The sequence below is a fragment of the Wallemia ichthyophaga genome (genome assembly GCF_000400465.1).
Source record: "Wallemia ichthyophaga EXF-994 unplaced genomic scaffold scaffold8, whole genome shotgun sequence".
In the NCBI taxonomy this organism is placed as follows: Eukaryota; Fungi; Basidiomycota; class Wallemiomycetes; order Wallemiales; family Wallemiaceae; genus Wallemia; species Wallemia ichthyophaga.
Window position 1 is genome coordinate 37,794 of NW_008806281.1, and position 16,753 is coordinate 54,546.

A 16,753-nucleotide genomic window follows, 5' to 3' on the forward strand; every position below is an offset into this window, starting at 1 on the left:
TGTAAATTTCTAAACCAGAGGTCCAACTTGCACGGAATGCCTGCGTTTCTTTTCTGAAATCTTGACCTCTTTCAAAGCCTGCTTCTGTTGTTTTTCAGCACGCTTCTTGTACCCATTCATCAACTTCGTTATCATATCCGCTGCTTCACCCTTCAGCAAGTCTGTATTGAAACCGCCTTTCAAGCGCTTCGTGAGAGCATCCAGCTGCGACTTAGTTGCCGGTGCCCTTCTCCACGGTGCGTCTCGACGTATAAGCGCTGCTTTCCCGCGCATCAGCTTCTCAGTCGCTAGCTTATCGCTCGCTCTAATAGCCAGCTTGAAGTCGACGTCGTGCACCAGTGTGATTGGTCTTCTGAACGGCGCCAAACCTACTCTTTTGGCATCTTGGAGTGGTACATTTGTTGGCTTGTGCGACGCCGTGTACTTTCCCTCGCCTGTGTGCTCGATGCGCAAATCTCCCGCCTGCTGACAACTGAGGACATAAAAACCACCCCGGCAATCCACCCAGGCGTTTTGGGACTGATTGTACACATTATCCGAGTGCTTGTTTTTGAGCGACTCAAAAAGCGCACGCGGATCGTCGAAGTCGGTGAAAGTGATATAGTCCGCATGTGGTACTATGTTCTGCTCGTTCTCCTCCTTGAAGAGAGGATGTTCGGAGAGATCGTCTGCATTTCATGAGCTATGTTTGTGCACTAAATATCTCTACTCACTTTTCACATCACCTTCGACTGCCTTAGAATCGACACGGTCAAACTCAGTCATATCCAGACCTTCAAGTGAAGGCGCAGCGCTTATATCACCGACTTTGTCCAAAGATGCGGCCACATCGAGTATTTTACACTCTGTTTTACCTTGCGCGACTCTCATACCCCTACCTATCATCTGACTAAACAAATTTCTTGAGCGTGTCGGTCTACACAACAAAATGCAGTCAATGTTGGGTATATCTGCACCCTCAGTGAGAACAGCGCAATTGAGGAGAACTGGATATCTGTATTCTTTGAAGTCCCTCAAGATTTTCACCCGTTCTTTGGGAGGTGTACCGGAGTGTATGAAGCGAGCGTCTATTCCAGCGTCGCGAAAATCAGCAGTAAGGTTGTGGACGTGTTTGAGATCAGCACAAAAAATCAACGTCGATCGACGGTCAGAGCACTTGTCGAGGTATGCAGCGAGCACTACTCTCCTCACAGAGGGAGTATTGAGTATCGGTGATAGTGAAGTGACAGTGTAATCGTTTGTTCGCTCCGATATTTTGACTTGAGAGAGATCAATGTCTGTTTTGACGGTAGTGAAGGTGACATTCGACAGCCAGCGCTCTTTAATCATATCTAGGAAGTCCTTGTGTATTTTTCAGCGTTATATACTCCAAAAGAAAAAAAAGACACTGACCTTATGAAACACAATCTCTTCAAATACCTTGCCAAGTGCAAGACTGTCATGTCTAGAGAATGTAGCGGAAAATCCAACAATTGGAACCTTAGATCCAGTAACCGAATCCTGCTCACCGTGTATACTTGGATCGAAATGTGCGAGTATATCAACATACGAGCGTGCAGCTGCGTGGTGAGCCTCGTCAACGAGTAGCAACTTGAAATCCGCTGGGTCATACTTGGACATTCTCCCTGGTCTGATGAGCGTCTGGAATGTAGCAATGGTGACGTCAGCATCGCCCGTCGCAACGCTGGCACTTTGGTCCATTTCGACGCTTGCAGAAGGCCAGCCTGAAACGAACGCGTCGTAGGCCTGACTGGCCAATTCGATGCCGTTGACGATGACGAGCACCTTGCCGGGCTTACTCTCACTCAGTCTTCTCGCCAGCTCGACAAACATTCTAGTCTTGCCTGATCCAGTGGGAGAGGATACGCCTAGCCTGCTTTTGGGATGCTTTGGCCTGTTTAGCGCGTCCATTACAGATGCAATGGCTGCTTCTTGATACGGGCGCAGTGTGAATTTCTCAGGAATTACGCTAGCGCTGAGTGAGCGTGTGTGTATTTTACAGGGCAAAGACAATTTCAATGCCATTCTAAGTGCTTGCGGGTATCGCATCTCAAATGGTATGTTGGGTGTGTTGAAATAAGCAGTCTCAAGCATTAGAAAGCACTTCAAAGCATATAAAGAAGATTCTATCTATTTGACATTCAAGTACACTGCTTTACTCGCTTGCACTGCCGTCGCTATCCTCAACATCCTCAACATCCAGCGTTCTCCTCTCAACATCAAAACCCTCCTTTCTCAAGCTCTCCTCCATTCCTTCCACCTTGGATGGCCCAGAAACGATCACAGCGCTGCTAGTGTCGGCGTTGAACAGAGGAGCGATGTACCTTCTCAGCACATCCATCACGTCCTCCTTCTTTACTTCCCTGAATTTAGCCAGAAGCTGCTTATTATAATCCTGCGGTACCTGCTTGAAGATCTGGTTCACGAAGCTGGACAGAGCAGCAGAGCCGATAGTTGCTTCACGCGAAGTCATCGAGAAGCACAGTGAACTTATCGACGACTCAAGCGTTGTGTCCTCGAGTGTGATACTGCCGTCAACTAACCCCTTAACTACTTTTCCACCCTCTTCATACGCCCTGAACGCATTTGGTGCTTTGTACACAGTGAACATCATCAATCCAGATTCTGGGTTTTGCGTTATGGATGCACCATACGCCAACCCTGTTCCTCTAATATAGCGCCAGAGGTATGACTCGAGTGCATTGAGCGTACCCAATGTGACCATTAATGCTGGAATGTCTGGATGATCATATCCTTCAACACCTTTGGCGGTGTGCACAGAGAATGACGATTCAATCGATGGTAGTGGGACAACGACTGCCTTCTTTGATGGGTTTTGACCAAGTGGCAACTTAAAGTCCTTCACCCAAGGCACGGATGCGAGTGGCTTGTTGTTCTCCTCTGGGAAGTACTTGGCCCATGGCTCCTGTGGACGCTCAAGACCCATTACATTTCCAGCAACACTGACGCGTATTCCGTTTGGCTGAACAACACACCTTCTAAATTCTTCAAGATCGCTAATGACACCCTTTGGATCATCTTCAAGTCTCTTTATGACAGTTGGGTTGAACTCTGACTGCTCGAGAACAGCATTGGCTTGTTGAAGACTGTCAAACATGAGTGACGTCGACATTGCCCACACGACAGTATCACCTTCTCTCTTCTGCTCTGGCAGGCCTTGTTGGATCTTAGCAGCAGTTACCTTCAGTCTCTCGACATCGAATACGCTACCTGTAAGCAAGTCGCTCAACCACTCAATGGAAGCTTCGTAATATTGCTTTTCAACCTTGACAGACACTTGTAATAGCTCTGCAAATGTCCCTCTCGAACCAAAGTTAATGTCGTGTTCAAGAGTTGTCTCGTCAAGTGAGCGAACAACAGCCTCGTGCGAGAGCATTGTACCGTCGCGACGCTTGACTGGTAATGAGAAGAAGGTAGAGAGGAATAGCGACGCGTATGGTCTCAGATGCTTTGGAAGTTCGTTGGTTGAGAGGTAAATGCGAATTGATGTAAATGATGATTTTCCATGGTCGTATTGGACAAAAATTGGTGGCTTGCTTGGATCAGACTCAATATGCTTACGGAGCTCATTGTTAGTAGGTGAGGTGATTGATGCCTTTTTGTACTCTTGACGAGCACTCTCTATTGGGATCCAGGAGATTGAGTCTGTCGATGGTACTTCGAATGACTTGATCATGTCTATAGCATCTGTTAGCTAAATAATTGGAATTTAAAACCTCTTCACAAACCATCTGGAATTTCTTTATTGTTTTCCACTTGAGCATCATCAAATACCTTCTTGGCCTTCTTGATACCCTCTTCACCCAAAGACCTGCGCTGTTCATCCAAACGCTTCTGCTCATTCTCTTCAAGTGTCTTTGCGAGCGTGGCTGATGGCTTTCCTTTGACATTGATGAATGGTGCATCGATAAAGCTCCTGCGAGTATGTTAAATTAAAAACTTCCTCGTTAGCACTTCAATACCCACTTCTTTAAAAGCTGTGCCCAATCGTCAGACGTCCATTGACTTAAAATGTCACATCTCTTCATCTCAGCCAGCGAGTCTTGAAGATCCTTGCCTTCAGCGTCACCGTAGAGATGATCGGCGATGAACATATAGGCGAATGCACTTGCAGCTTGTCTCTCAGCCATGTCAAGCAATTTGACGCGGTCTCTCTTGAGAACGAGAGCCATCCTGTCCATATCGAAACCTTCCTTTACAATGTTGTTAAGAATTTCCATAAGCTTGCCTTCAACGTTGTCAATTTCAGTAGTCGGTACAGAGGCCAAGTTGAAATGTATAGTGTCGTTGCAAACACGCTCGCGGTTGTATATGTTGATATCTGTGCAGTAAGGGGAAGCAATCTCAACAAGGTGCTTTTGCAATGGTGAAATAGCAGAGTCAGTTAAATAAGTGCCGAGAATATCGAGTGCCTTAGTGTGCAAGAAGTCGTTAGTCTTCCCACCGACCCACGACAACTCAACTTCACCAACACTTTCATCCTGCTCTGGGAATTCAGCGACTGCTCTTTCAGTCTTTTGCAACTTGAGGGGTTCTGCTGAAGGAGTTTCGACGAATGGTCTCTTCCAGCCACGTGGCTTGACACCAATCTCAATACCTCTCTCCTTAGCATCAGAGATGATACGTGGTTCAATTACATTTTGCATAACATCCAAAAGCTTATCGGTTGGAATATCCCCGGTAACCACGAGTGAGAGATTATGAGGAGCGTAGTATTTTTTGTGGAAATCGCGCACTTTGTCTGCAGTAAGCACACGAAGAGCCTCCATTCTACCGCCAGTTTCAGAGCGATAAGCGCTGTTCTTTGGGTAGATGAGACCACGCTGCTTGTCCTCCATCAAATCGAATGGGGAGGTTGATCTACCCTGCATTTCAGAATAGACGACGCCAGCATCGTCACCAGACTCGTTTATGTGGTGAATTTCGGTCGTGTAGCCGGCATCAGTGATAGTTGGTCTGAGCAAGTGGTCCATGTAGACGGGGAGCATCCTCAAGAAGCCCTCGTATCCAGCGGTTTGGAGAGTGTAAACGGTTTGATCCGTATCAGTCCATGCATTTGTACCTGCTGCAAATGCTCTATTGGCGAGAGTGTCGAGAACGCCCTTATACGGGTAGAGTTTAGATCCAAGGAAGACGAGGTGCTCTAAGGTATGTGGACAGCCGCTGTCGTCGAATATTTCAGTGGGGACGACAAAGTTGGCCTCGCACATTGGGCTCTCGTGCTTGACTTGAGCTACGCTAAGCCCAGTGACTCTGCTCCTCCAGCGCTCAAGATGTACTGGTGCGTAATCGACACGCTGGCTAAATACTTTATCGTAATTTCCATAAGATTGTGACATTGTAGATGCTGTCCTTGTATTCGTAATTAAGCTTCTAAGTGGATTCCCTAATCGACGAAGCATAAACGTCGTCGTCGTTACGGAGCAAGAGGCGATTTGGCAGTGTATACAGGAAGTTTACGTTACATATACGCGAAATGGATTTAGCCAGCTAAATATCTTGTTGTATTCTGTGGCGTGGCGTAGCGTGACGATAAGATTCTAACCACTCAGCTACCTCAGATTAGCAGCTTCCGTGCGAGCTTTAGCTATAAGCCAGATAGCATCTAGATCGCGCTGCAGTTCCGTATTCCAGCGTTCGGTTCCAAATTCCTGCGTGCCGTTTGTGAGAGTCAGCAAGTGCTCGATTTCTGGGACAATCTCAGCGCGAGTGCGGCCATTTACGAAAGTGATGAATCTAAGCTTGGGGAACTTGTTCTCGTATGCGTTGTTGAGTGTGTTCAGTCTGGAAATCGGGAGATAGCCACTTCAGTCGCGAAAATGGATAAACACACTAAACACACCTTTGTAGAACATTCTCAGGCGTCTTCTGAGCCGCTTGCTCTGCAGCGCTTAGCGAACTCAGCCCGGAGACTTGTCCGATGCGGGGATGTGAATTGACGAATAGCGCCTTTTCAGCGGAATTCCATGTGTTTACGATATTACTGGCCGCATCTAAGCATTCTAAGTAGCTGCTGCTGCCTGATTTTATATACTCGCTGAGCTGCGGTACCAGCATCGATCTAAGCGGTGGAGATGGCTCAAGCACCACTGACAAGAATACAAGAATATGCTCCTGCCTGCTACGCTCAGTCATATTCACTAACTCACTAAAATCAATCATCATCGTCGATAAGATGCTATGTCCGGGAATTGAGATAAGCAGGGCTATACGAGCTGTTATCGGCCATGAATCAAGTCCACCGCAGCGGCAATCATTTCAACGGCCAAATCAATCTCTCTTTCTCTACCACCACCGCCACCACCGCCACCACCACATGCTTCGCAGCTTACAGCATATCAGACGCTCGAGCAGGCTGGGCTTGCAACTGCGCTCATACGCCAGCACTCCAGATCGCAGCACGCACTTTGCTAAGCTCACTCAAGACGATATCCCTTCACTCGCGTCCATCTTCTCTTCACCACACACTTCACTCCTCACAACGCTCGGCGATAACCCAACAGCGACAAAGGATGATCTCGAGCCATTTAACGTTGATTGGATGGGCAAATACAGAGGCCACTCGTCCATTATCGCGAAGCCAAAGACGACGGAGGAAGTGAGCAAGCTTTTGCAGTGGTGCAATCAGCACAACGTTGCTGTAGTTCCACAAGGCGGAAATACTGGCTTGGTTGGTGCGTAAATGAAATTTCAATCCACACTCGCTCACTTCCCACCAGGTGGTTCAGTCCCTCTGCATGACGAGGTCGTCTTATCACTCTCCTCAATGAACAGCGTCAGGCACTTTGACTCTCTCTCCGGCTATGTCTCGGTCGATTCTGGCATCGTCCTCGAGAACTTGGATAACTTCCTCGCACAAAAAGGTCACGTCGTTCCACTCGATTTGGGTGCAAAAGGCTCTTGCCAAATTGGTGGAAACGTTGCCACAAATGCTGGTGGTCTGCGCATGTTGAGATACGGCAGCTTGCACGGAAACGTCCTCGGTCTCGAGGTTGTTCTCCCAGACGGCAGAATCATTAACGGTATGAAGGGCCTCAAGAAGGATAACACAGGTATTGACCTCAAGCAGCTCTTTATCGGCTCTGAAGGTGTCCTCGGTGTCGTCACCGGTGTCACTCTTGCCACTCCTGTCAGACCTTCTGCCACAAACGTCGCTGTCTTTGCTTTGCCCGATTACGAATCCGTCCAGACCGCTTTCTCCTCCGCTAGACGCGATCTTGGTGAGATCCTCTCCGCCTTCGAATTCTTCGATGCTGCCTCGTACAAACTCGTTCGCACCCACGGCCATGCTGCCGAACGTAAGACTTTCGAAGACGGTGAAGATGCTCCATTTTTCTGCTTGGTGGAGACCTCTGGCTCAAACAAAGATCACGACGACGAGGTTAGTCTTGCAAATGATTTTTTCTACTCTAACCAATACACTTTAAGAAACTCGGAGCTTTCTTAGAACAACTTATGGAGTCTGGTATAGTCAATGACGGTGTGCTCGCACAAGACGAAACTCAGATCGCTCAATTGTGGACCTTGCGTGAAGGTATCCCTGAAGCTGCTGGAAAGGCTGGTCGTGTATATAAATACGACTTGAGTTTACCAGTCGAGAAAATGTACTCTCTAGTTCCTGAACTTCGCCAGAAACTCGCTGAGCAGGGTCTCCTTGCAGCTGAATCAGAAGGCGGTAATGGAAATGGTCCAGTCAAGACAGTCTTTGGTTTCGGTCACTTAGGTGATGGAAATCTCCACATCAACATCGTTGCAGATGCGTACAGATCGGAAGTTGAAAAAGTCGTCGAGCCTTACATCTACGAATTGGTCGCTAATTACAACGGGTCAATCTCGGCTGAGCACGGCCTTGGATTGATGAAAGCACCTTATGTCTCATACAGTCAAGACGCTCCCTCACTCGATCTGATGCGCACACTCAAGAAGACACTCGATCCAAAAGGTATCCTCAACCCATACAAGTGTGTCACAGTCGAGTGAACTATATATATAGATTTTATTTTTGTATGTGATTTGATTTTGTTTGTTTAGAAAATAATACAATGCTCGAAATGAGCAAAAAAAAACTAATAAAATCTAATTACCATTCAATCTCTTGCTTCAAGAATACATTCTCATTTGTGTTGGAAGTGGCGCCTTTGTCCCTGCTAGCTACTGTCTCCATTTGCGTCTTGTAATCTTGGAGCCTAGTATTTGCCTCGTTGCTCCGTCTCACCATTTCTATTCTAAGATCATCGTACTTGCGAACAAATTGCTTCCTCAACGCGTCGAATTGGGTAGATTGCGATGTTGACATTTGCTCTATCTCAGCCTTGAGTGCGTTGTACTTGTCGTTACTTGCACTGTCAATGCCTGACATCTCGTGTGATTTTTTCTGTGGTTCACCTATTCTACTCAAGTGGGTCTTGAGATTTTCTATATCTTTCACTATTCCTTTTTCGGTCCATGCGTGTTGGTCAACAATCTGCTTGAGACCGGCAAACTTTGTTTCCAATTCTCTATTCGAGTTTCTCAGACTAGATTTTACAGTTTCTTCGAAATTCCGTATAAAGTCATTATGGCGGTGTAGGCGAACATGAATACTGTCGACAGCTTCTTTTTGCTTCCAGCTATCTTTTTTGGAATTATCTTCGACTTCTTTCAGCCTCGCTTCAAATCTTTGTTTATCTTTTACTTTTTCTGCCGTCTCGCGTGTCTCTCTAGCTTTATGAACCTCAGATGCGTCTTCTTTCTCCTTCTCTAACTTATTCTCAAAGCGCTTAACTTCTTGAAGGATGCCCTCTATACCTTGCGTTGGCTGTGTATTCGAAGAATTTCTTGCCTGAGCTATACCTTCGTTGACCTTATTTTCGAACTCTACAAAACGAAGCGTAGATGATGTCAGGTAGCTGTCCACCTTGATAGACAGCAGCTGAGTTTCTTTCTTCGATTCCATAGTATCATGTCGATATTCTTCTATGCTCTTCTGTAGGTCCTTTTCTAAAGCTTTCTCCTTGCTGATTTTCTCCTCGTTGCTCTTGAGAGCCTCAATACTTTTAGTAAGCTCGGCGTAATGATTCTTTGCTAACAGTTGCTCTTCATTTACTCGCTGTAAAGCAGCCTCTCCCGAAGTAGAAATTTTTGACTCCAATTCTATCATTTTCGCTTCACGTTGAGCATCTTTTCGCTTGAGATCCAAGATGGTCTGTTGAAGCTCTTCATTGCGGGTAGTAGATTTCGTGAGCATGTTCATCATGTCAACTTGCGCACTGAAAAGTTTCATCATTTCAACTTGATTGACGCCAGGTGATTCCATCCTTTCTTTGCTCTGAGGCTGAGATGCTCTGTCATGCCCCTGATCAGTACCATTTTGCCCCGGCTTAGGAGGCTATGGAGCTGTTAGTTAAAAGAATAGATATGCGCACGCTCACCAAATCAAATCTTTCACTGTTATTGACGCCTTTATTCTTGTCGTCTGCTTCCTCCTTTGACGCCTGTTTCTTTATATTGTCTCCCTCATTAGCGGATCGATCGATAGTGACAGAGGAAGCTTCATGGCGAGGTTTGTTAGAAAGAACTTCTGCGCGCATTTGCTTTCCATTAGCATCATTGCCATGCTGTCGCTTAAGGCGCTTGATGTGATCGTCTCTCTCTCTACCTACATTCTCTTCAGCGACCTTTGCTTTCAGATCGTCTGTCTGCTTCTTTGCTAACTCCGATTCCATAGCTTTAGCCTTCCTGGCGGCTTCGGCTTTCTTGGTCTCGATGACTTGCTGAGCTGCTTCCTGTCTCTCGATTTCCTCCTGCTTTTTCATTTCTTCATCTCTCCTAGCCTGTCGTACTTCGTCCTTCTGCTTGACTTGCTGTTCAAATCGGAAGTCTTCTTGTCTCTTGGCTTCTTCCTTTCTCTTAGCCTCCTCTTTCCGTTTAGCTTCTTCTTTTCTCTCAGCTGCTACAGTCTCTTCCTTTCTCTTAAGTGCTACCGCTTCCTCATTTACTTTAGCTGCTGCTTCTTGTCTGCTGGTGAATTCTTGTTGTCTACTTTCTACCTCTTGATTTAACTGATCCAGAGCTGTCTGATGTTTTGCTTTACCTGACTTCTTGTCGGCACTATGTTTTTCATTTCGTATCGCTATTTTACTATTAGTGTCTTCAACTTTCCTGGCAATGCTGCGTCTTGCTTCATCATCCTCTCCCTCCGTAACAGCACTTGGTCGCTTCTTGGAAAATGAAGGAAGGGGTTGAGATTTTCGACGATCGTGTTGAGGGGTGTGTTTTGTATTTTCAGGTGCAGCAACTGAGGAATGCTTCAGAGGCTCGCTTCTACGCGTATGTTGTTTCTTCTTATTGGCAGGTAGTGAGCTCTTATCGCCATTAGATTCCTCAGACTCAGAGTCCTCGATCCTCGATCGTTTGAAAGGTTTCTGTGAATGAGCTCGACTTGAAGAGTGGTGGTGACTTGGTCGCGTGGTATGCTCGACTATTTGTACATCGTCTGAATCTGAACCAGAGCTTTGAAGGAGGTTGGCTGTGTTTTGCTTGTCAGAATATCCACTTTAAATATGCACGCATACACTTACATTCCTTGCCTCGTGTGAGATTGTTAGTTACCTCCTCCTCGGAATTGCTTTCAGCAGCACCCTGGATTTGCGCAGGCTGCGATATTCTCTTTGCATTCTCCACATACTGCTGAATCATTTTGCTCTTTGATGTTTTACCCTTGTTTGAGCTGGAGCTATTGGAGGGTGATTTGGACTTTTTGGTAGATTTAGGGGGCTTCTTATCGATTTGGGAAGGCTTATTGGAATTGGGTGTGGATGTGGAACCGGTTCCAGGCTCAGCCAAGTCGTCCTCGTCTGAACTTGAGTCAAGGACTATCGATTGACGTCTTTTAAGTGTATGCATAGGCGTAGGTGATGCTTTTGTACCAAATCCCGCTATTACATTTGATTGCTTTTGCTTTCCTTGCTTCTCGCTTGATTTGGAAACATTCTGATTGCTATCACCAGTCGATTTCAAAGACGAGCTGCTCTTTCGTCTATCACAAGACGCTTCCTTGATTTCTAATTTATTACCGGATTGAAGTGATCCTGGATCTACAGTTTTCCGTCTGGGTTGCATTGGTAGATTGTGACCTCTAGGTGGTTGATGAAGATGAGTTTCAGGGATTTGGAGTCGGGAAGCAGAGTGTGAATGGATTTGCACACAAAAAGAGCTAGCTGACAAACCCTGTACATCTCTCGCAGTCTTTGATTCATTCACAGGGTATCCCTCTGACGCAACCTTGACGTACAGGAAAATCTCAGATAAGGCAGGAAGATGATAAGTGCTCATCTCTGCATACACAAAGAAAAAAAAAACCTAGAAAACCTATGCATAAATATGGATAAATAAAATGTTCAAAATATTCTAGGTTGGAGAGTGCAAAAATATTAGCCCCACGCGGGGCTCGAACCCGCAGCCTTGTGATTAAGAGTCACACGCTCTACCGATTGAGCTAGCAAGGCTTGTTGACAGCAAGCTTCTATTAAGTTATATTATTGTATTTATATAGGCTTCTCAAATTTTTTTGATAAATTCACATCGCAAATGCTTTTGTTGTTGTTAAACAGACTTTCAGTTGTTGAAATATTTGATTTCCGATTACATAATCCCGACTTACTAGTCATAAAATTGACTAAGATGCACAATTAGTTAAGCCAGAGAGCAAGATCTCTCTCTACGAGTTTGGTATAGATAGGCGAAGATCAACAATCGTTGTACCGCTTTTGACTATACTTTACGGTTTCTTAAAATATTAAGAAAAAGACAATAAGGTGTAACGAGCAATTCCGAAATGTATTTGAATTACAATTAATAAATATATACATAAATTCATTTTATGATGAGCAGAGAAGGTGAGTATTCTAGCCACGCATCTCGCCAGCTCTTTACAATTCAAAGAGAGCGTTAGTATTCATGTGTGCGGCATTAGCGACTATATGCAAAGGTAATTCCTTCGCACAAGCTATGAGATGAGCGATGAGGGGGAGATAACCAGGTTCGTTGCGACCCTTAACGGGTGCTTCCTCACTCCACTTTTCCTTCTTGAGCGGAGGGTTAAGCTTGAAGAAGTCGTCAAGAGTATCAATGTGCTCGTGCATAGCGTGAGTAGATGAGACACCGCACCACGGAGCATCAGTTTCGATCATGAGTCTGTCGAGTGGAACAGCCTTGGCTACTTGGATACTTTCTTCTGTCTTAAGACTACATCCATTCAGACCAATATATAGACCCATTTTGACCTGAGGTGGGTTGAAGTGTGAGTAGCGAGTTGCGCGTGTATATCTCAGCTACTCACTAATTCGTGCATCTCTTGAACAGTCCCAGTAAAAGAATGCACACAGCCTCGCGGTAGCTTGATTCCACAGGTAGATTTGATGACCTTGACCAAATCACTGTGGCAGTTACGGGAGTGAAGGAACATAGGCATGTCCAGTCTCTGAGCTAGTTGTAGCTGTGCGGTGAAAGCCTCTATCTGTTTAGGTTTATCGCTACAGCGAGTGCGAGCGCGTGTAAGTGAGACATGAAAGAGGGAGCAAAAAAAAACAACACACGCGAAATGCAACCTGTCCCAATCAAGACCACACTCACCCACAGCCACTACCCTCTTCCCTCTGACGGCGCCTCTGTATCGGTTATCGGAGATGAACTGCTCGAGTTGGGTGATGTATCCGTCGACGAATTCATTTGAGCGGGTAGGATGTAGACCAGCTGTGGAGAAGTACGCGAAGTCACTGAACTGAGTAGCGAGGTTATGTGCTTCGACGCTTTCTTCTAGATTACCGCCGGTGAGCATGGCGCCATCGACACCAACCCTGTGAGCTCTCTCCACCACGGCTTTTAGATCGTCCGGATGAGATTGCTTGGATCTATAAACACCGCGGAACATGCTGTCCGCGAGATTGAGGCCGATGTCTTGTGTGTCACGGTCGTCAGCAGTGAGATATCACCGACGGGAGCATCAAACACACCGATGAACCTCAGTTCCGATAGAGAATCTAATTGTAATTGCCTTATTTGGCGCTTGAGTGCTTCCATCTTGTCCATTGTGCACTCGAGTTGAGAGTCAACGACCAAGAGCCCCGAGAAATGTCATGGTTCAAACGATCTGCACAGAATTATATCCCTCAAGCAGGTGAAGACCGTATGCGGAACGAGCTGCTTGGTGGTGACGGCACGCAAGCGCAAGCGCAAGCACTAGCTGATGAGGAAGACGCTGCAAGTATGCGCCCGCCCTCGTACACAACAGTAGATAAGGGTGGCGATGCAGCTGACGACGCAGCGCGTAGTGAGTTGTTCAGCGGCGCACCGCCACGCACAGCCCAGCGCAATCAGGGCGGTGGAATCACCAACTCTGCCCAAGGTCTCGATGAGGAGCAACACACAGCCAATGAAGATGAGGACGTCGAGGCTATTAAGCAGCAGACTCGATTCGTTAAGGAGGATAGTAGAGAGAGTACGAGGAATGCACTACGTATCGCACGCGAGACTGAGGATAATGCTGCTAATACCATGATGAAATTGGGTGACCAATCAGAGCGTGTCGCTGACACTGAACGTCATCTCGATCTCGCTAAAGCACACGCTAATCGCGCAGAAGATAAGGGGAAAGAACTCAAGAAACTAAACCGGTCCATCTTCAGGCCTGTCATGTCGTGGCAGACGGATAGGAGGAGACGCGAAGTTCAGCAGCGCATTGAAGATAGACACGAAACTGAGCGTGAGGAGAGGGAAAAAGCACACGTGGATGTCTTTACATCGAGGAAGAGGGTTGATAACGTATTGGATCCTCAGAAAAGAGGATTCGGTGGTTTTGGAAGGAAAAAGCCTGAGCAGTCGTCGACGGTGGAGAGATCCAAGTACCAGTTCGAAGCGACAGCGAGTGATGACGAATTGGAAGACGAAATTGATGGAAATCTCAACGATATCAATCAGGCAGTCGGCAATCTCAAGCGATTCGCTATAGCCTCCGGCGAAGAAGTCGGTACACAGAACGATAGGCTGGACGACATCCACAACAAGGCTGGTAAACTGGATGACAAGATATTCAGAAACACTCAGAAACTCAAGAAGATCAATTGAAATGGCTGTAATTATACGAATTTTCACATGGACAATCATCACAACCAAGAATAAATACCAACAAGGGACATGAAATCAAGGGAGCAAACTAACAAATTTACTTCTTTGAAACCTTACCAATTTCCTCGACGTTGAGGGCTGCAATGAGTGGTCAGTGAGGGTTATTCCAGACTCGTCAAGGAGCGATCTTCGTTCGCTATTCAGAGCCGGTGTGATTGTCGTAAAGAGCAACACATAGTCCCCTCTTAGAGTTGAATAGTGCGAAAAGCACATCGCCCTGACAAGCCGAATATTACTCACTTGGTGGAAGAGATTGCTTGAGCTTCTCCGCCTTCTCGCCGTCAGAGACGACAAGAGTGTAGAGGTAGCGTGAGCAACGGATCTTGAACTTGGTAAGTTGAGCTGCCTCGCCCTTGCTACCAACGGTGTTGGTCTTCTTGATGCGGGCTGAGCGAGCATCCTTACGACGAGCGATTTCGAGGAAGTTCTTGATGTCCTTGATCTGTGGCGTGCGCATTAGAATGCTATGTGTACAACGTGTCCTGTCTGCTCACTTCTTGTGGCATTTTTAAAATTGCTCGTGGTCGTACACAGGGAAGTCACGGTCGTAAGATTTGAGGGGATGGATTAGATGAATTTTTTGTGCAGGCGGTGAGGCGGCGTGGTGGTGTATATATCTTTATGTAATATAAATATATGTTAATATCCTTAAGTGCTTTATTGCTTGATACAGTGCACCGTTCACGATTACAGATGGAAATGGAGGTTGATGAGATGACAGCGAGATAAACACTGCCAGCTCACCGTCAGCATAAGAATACACCGCCAGTCACTCTGAAATCTCACTTGATTCCCTGCTTCGAATCTCCATTTCTATCTTTATCGCCACCACCATGCAGCGCACAATCGCAAGGCTAGCTACTACGAAAGCTACAGTACTACCTCCGCCTACTCTCCCACACTTTCATCAAAAGGTACAGCTATCTGATGGCTCGACGATAACAATGTTCACAACGTCGCCGAGATCTGTGATAAAGTCATCCAAGGACACAGGCAACCACGCCGTCTGGAATCCACAGAGCGTGAAGCTTACCACGGAAGACGAGTCTGGCAGATTGACCAGATTCGCAAAGAGATTCGGTCTCGAGGCAGATGACGGGCCAGAGAAGGGCAGGCTCGAGAGACAGATGGCTTTGGGTGGATTCGGCGACCAGGACCTCGAGAATATCGACAGAGAGGCCACAGAGTCTGAAAAGAAGATACAGGCTAAACCAGAACACAAGCCAGCACCAAAGAAAAAGAAGTAGTTGCGCAATTAACTTATTAATACACTAGAGATACATGAGATTGCAAAAACAGTTTGAATTTAAATGGACTTGGGTAATTTCTCCTTCCACGCAGTCTCCACGACTTCCATTGTGCGGTAGATGAGATAGAGACCGCGAAAGCTGAGGACGTCCTTATCTCCGTCGACATATGCTTTGTTCTTGACGCAGTCGAGGTACGGGATCGTTGTGGGGAACTTGAACGATTTTGAGCCGTGTGAGCCATCCAAACGTCTCAACATGGCCTGCTGAATGGAGTTCCACCTGATTTTATAGTGAGTGGGTTAGCTGGATATTCTAAAAGCCACCTACCATTCGACATGTGCAGCTCTATCGTAATCGCCCTCGTGCTTATTTGACATCATAAGATCTTGTGCGATGAGAATTCTTCTAGCCTCCATTTGCCTAGTCTGGTGTAACTTGGCAAGACGTCTGTAGTAGTGTGTCGGCATAGAGTCAGCGTCTGCATCGCTGAGATTCTCTATGTCAGATTCGAGCGTCAGGGTAGATATCTTTACAGCATCACCTTCCCAGCCCAATTTGGCAGCCACAGCGTATGCTCTCAATGGCTCACTGAAAGCATGGTAGAGCAGATCAGCGCGCATCATGTTGAGCACCTTATCGCTGTCGAATTTGAGGGCCAAACAAATGACGGATTTGATATGATCGATGTTTTTAAATTCGATGGATTGATTTGTGATTATCTGCAATAACGGTTTGAGCTCTGTGGAAGACTCATGCATGTGGATAACTCTGTCATCGCCGGCGTTAGATGGCTGCGGGAGATCAAACAAGCTGTTCCAAAAGGCTGAGGTGTTTGATAGGAGCTGGTAGTCAAGATTGAAGTGCACGGAATCGGAAGTAATTAAGCAGCAATTTCTATCGCCAAGATTATGGCTAAAATCGCTGTCGGTGGTCATGGTTAGAGTACAAGAGTATTCGTTTGTGTTTTCCAAATTAAGTAGTCTGCATTTAGAAGTTTGGATGATCCGGGTGAGTTGTTGGAGTAAAACAGTGGGAAAAGACGGAGAGAGGATCAGTGATTGTGTCTAAGTAGACCCACTCAATTCATTACAAGCACGCCTCAAAATACTCCCATCGATTTAGCCGATTTGATGCAAATTTTACGCAGGAAATGCAGGAACAATTAATCAAACGGAGACTTATAGGGTATTGCCTATGCGATATTAAATCTTATAATTCATACTACTGGTCTATGTCTTTGACTTGTTTTACTAACTCTACGTGTTGCAGCGAGTGATCTGCAGATATCGGATTAAGGTTCAAATGATCACAAGATAATT

The 16,753-nt window shown here is 46.2% G+C and overlaps 10 protein-coding genes and 1 non-coding gene across 11 annotated transcripts; 3 read left to right on the plus strand and 8 right to left on the minus strand.

The window, feature by feature from the left end:
* Window positions 1–9: 9 nt before the first annotated feature.
* Window positions 10–2,094, minus strand: J056_004397 (uncharacterized protein; the record flags this gene model as incomplete). The annotated part of the gene is made up of 3 exons (XM_009269592.1): window positions 10–668; window positions 714–1,341; window positions 1,393–2,094. The coding sequence occupies 3 exons, from the start codon at window positions 2,092–2,094 to the stop codon at window positions 10–12; spliced, it is 1,989 nt and encodes a 662-aa protein (XP_009267867.1).
* Window positions 2,095–2,155: 61 nt separating this feature from the next.
* Window positions 2,156–5,360, minus strand: J056_004398 (uncharacterized protein; the record flags this gene model as incomplete). The annotated part of the gene is made up of 3 exons (XM_009269593.1): window positions 2,156–3,699; window positions 3,750–3,937; window positions 3,988–5,360. 3 exons carry the CDS (start codon window positions 5,358–5,360, stop codon window positions 2,156–2,158), a joined length of 3,105 nt encoding a protein of 1,034 aa, XP_009267868.1.
* A 213-nt stretch (window positions 5,361–5,573) lies between these two features.
* Window positions 5,574–6,156, minus strand: J056_004399 (putative allantoinase 1; the record flags this gene model as incomplete). Its single annotated transcript, XM_009269594.1, has 2 exons — window positions 5,574–5,805; window positions 5,864–6,156. 2 exons carry the CDS (start codon window positions 6,154–6,156, stop codon window positions 5,574–5,576), a joined length of 525 nt encoding a protein of 174 aa, XP_009267869.1.
* A 181-nt stretch (window positions 6,157–6,337) lies between these two features.
* J056_004400 (uncharacterized protein) lies at window positions 6,338–8,001 on the plus strand (the record flags this gene model as incomplete). Its single annotated transcript, XM_009269595.1, has 3 exons — window positions 6,338–6,695; window positions 6,741–7,402; window positions 7,450–8,001. The coding sequence occupies 3 exons, from the start codon at window positions 6,338–6,340 to the stop codon at window positions 7,999–8,001; spliced, it is 1,572 nt and encodes a 523-aa protein (XP_009267870.1).
* A 100-nt stretch (window positions 8,002–8,101) lies between these two features.
* On the minus strand, window positions 8,102–11,334 carry J056_004401 (uncharacterized protein; the record flags this gene model as incomplete). The annotated part of the gene is made up of 3 exons (XM_009269596.1): window positions 8,102–9,388; window positions 9,432–10,528; window positions 10,581–11,334. The coding sequence occupies 3 exons, from the start codon at window positions 11,332–11,334 to the stop codon at window positions 8,102–8,104; spliced, it is 3,138 nt and encodes a 1,045-aa protein (XP_009267871.1).
* A 100-nt stretch (window positions 11,335–11,434) lies between these two features.
* J056_005000 lies at window positions 11,435–11,507 on the minus strand. The gene has a single exon. It is a non-coding gene; the product is annotated as a tRNA-Lys (tRNA).
* Window positions 11,508–11,930: 423 nt separating this feature from the next.
* Window positions 11,931–13,089, minus strand: J056_004402 (Putative deoxyribonuclease TATDN1; the record flags this gene model as incomplete). The annotated part of the gene is made up of 4 exons (XM_009269597.1): window positions 11,931–12,284; window positions 12,341–12,533; window positions 12,597–12,957; window positions 13,014–13,089. 4 exons carry the CDS (start codon window positions 13,087–13,089, stop codon window positions 11,931–11,933), a joined length of 984 nt encoding a protein of 327 aa, XP_009267872.1.
* A 42-nt stretch (window positions 13,090–13,131) lies between these two features.
* J056_004403 (Protein transport protein sec9) lies at window positions 13,132–14,124 on the plus strand (the record flags this gene model as incomplete). The annotated part of the gene is made up of 1 exon (XM_009269598.1): window positions 13,132–14,124. The coding sequence occupies one exon, from the start codon at window positions 13,132–13,134 to the stop codon at window positions 14,122–14,124; it is 993 nt and encodes a 330-aa protein (XP_009267873.1).
* Window positions 14,125–14,221: 97 nt separating this feature from the next.
* Window positions 14,222–14,690, minus strand: J056_004404 (60S ribosomal protein L38-1; the record flags this gene model as incomplete). Its single annotated transcript, XM_009269599.1, has 3 exons — window positions 14,222–14,262; window positions 14,425–14,626; window positions 14,679–14,690. The coding sequence occupies 3 exons, from the start codon at window positions 14,688–14,690 to the stop codon at window positions 14,222–14,224; spliced, it is 255 nt and encodes an 84-aa protein (XP_009267874.1).
* Window positions 14,691–15,017: 327 nt separating this feature from the next.
* J056_004405 (uncharacterized protein) lies at window positions 15,018–15,431 on the plus strand (the record flags this gene model as incomplete). Its single annotated transcript, XM_009269600.1, has 1 exon — window positions 15,018–15,431. One exon carries the CDS (start codon window positions 15,018–15,020, stop codon window positions 15,429–15,431), a length of 414 nt encoding a protein of 137 aa, XP_009267875.1.
* Window positions 15,432–15,490: 59 nt separating this feature from the next.
* J056_004406 (uncharacterized protein) lies at window positions 15,491–16,369 on the minus strand (the record flags this gene model as incomplete). Its single annotated transcript, XM_009269601.1, has 2 exons — window positions 15,491–15,713; window positions 15,762–16,369. The coding sequence occupies 2 exons, from the start codon at window positions 16,367–16,369 to the stop codon at window positions 15,491–15,493; spliced, it is 831 nt and encodes a 276-aa protein (XP_009267876.1).
* Window positions 16,370–16,753: the final 384 nt, after the last annotated feature.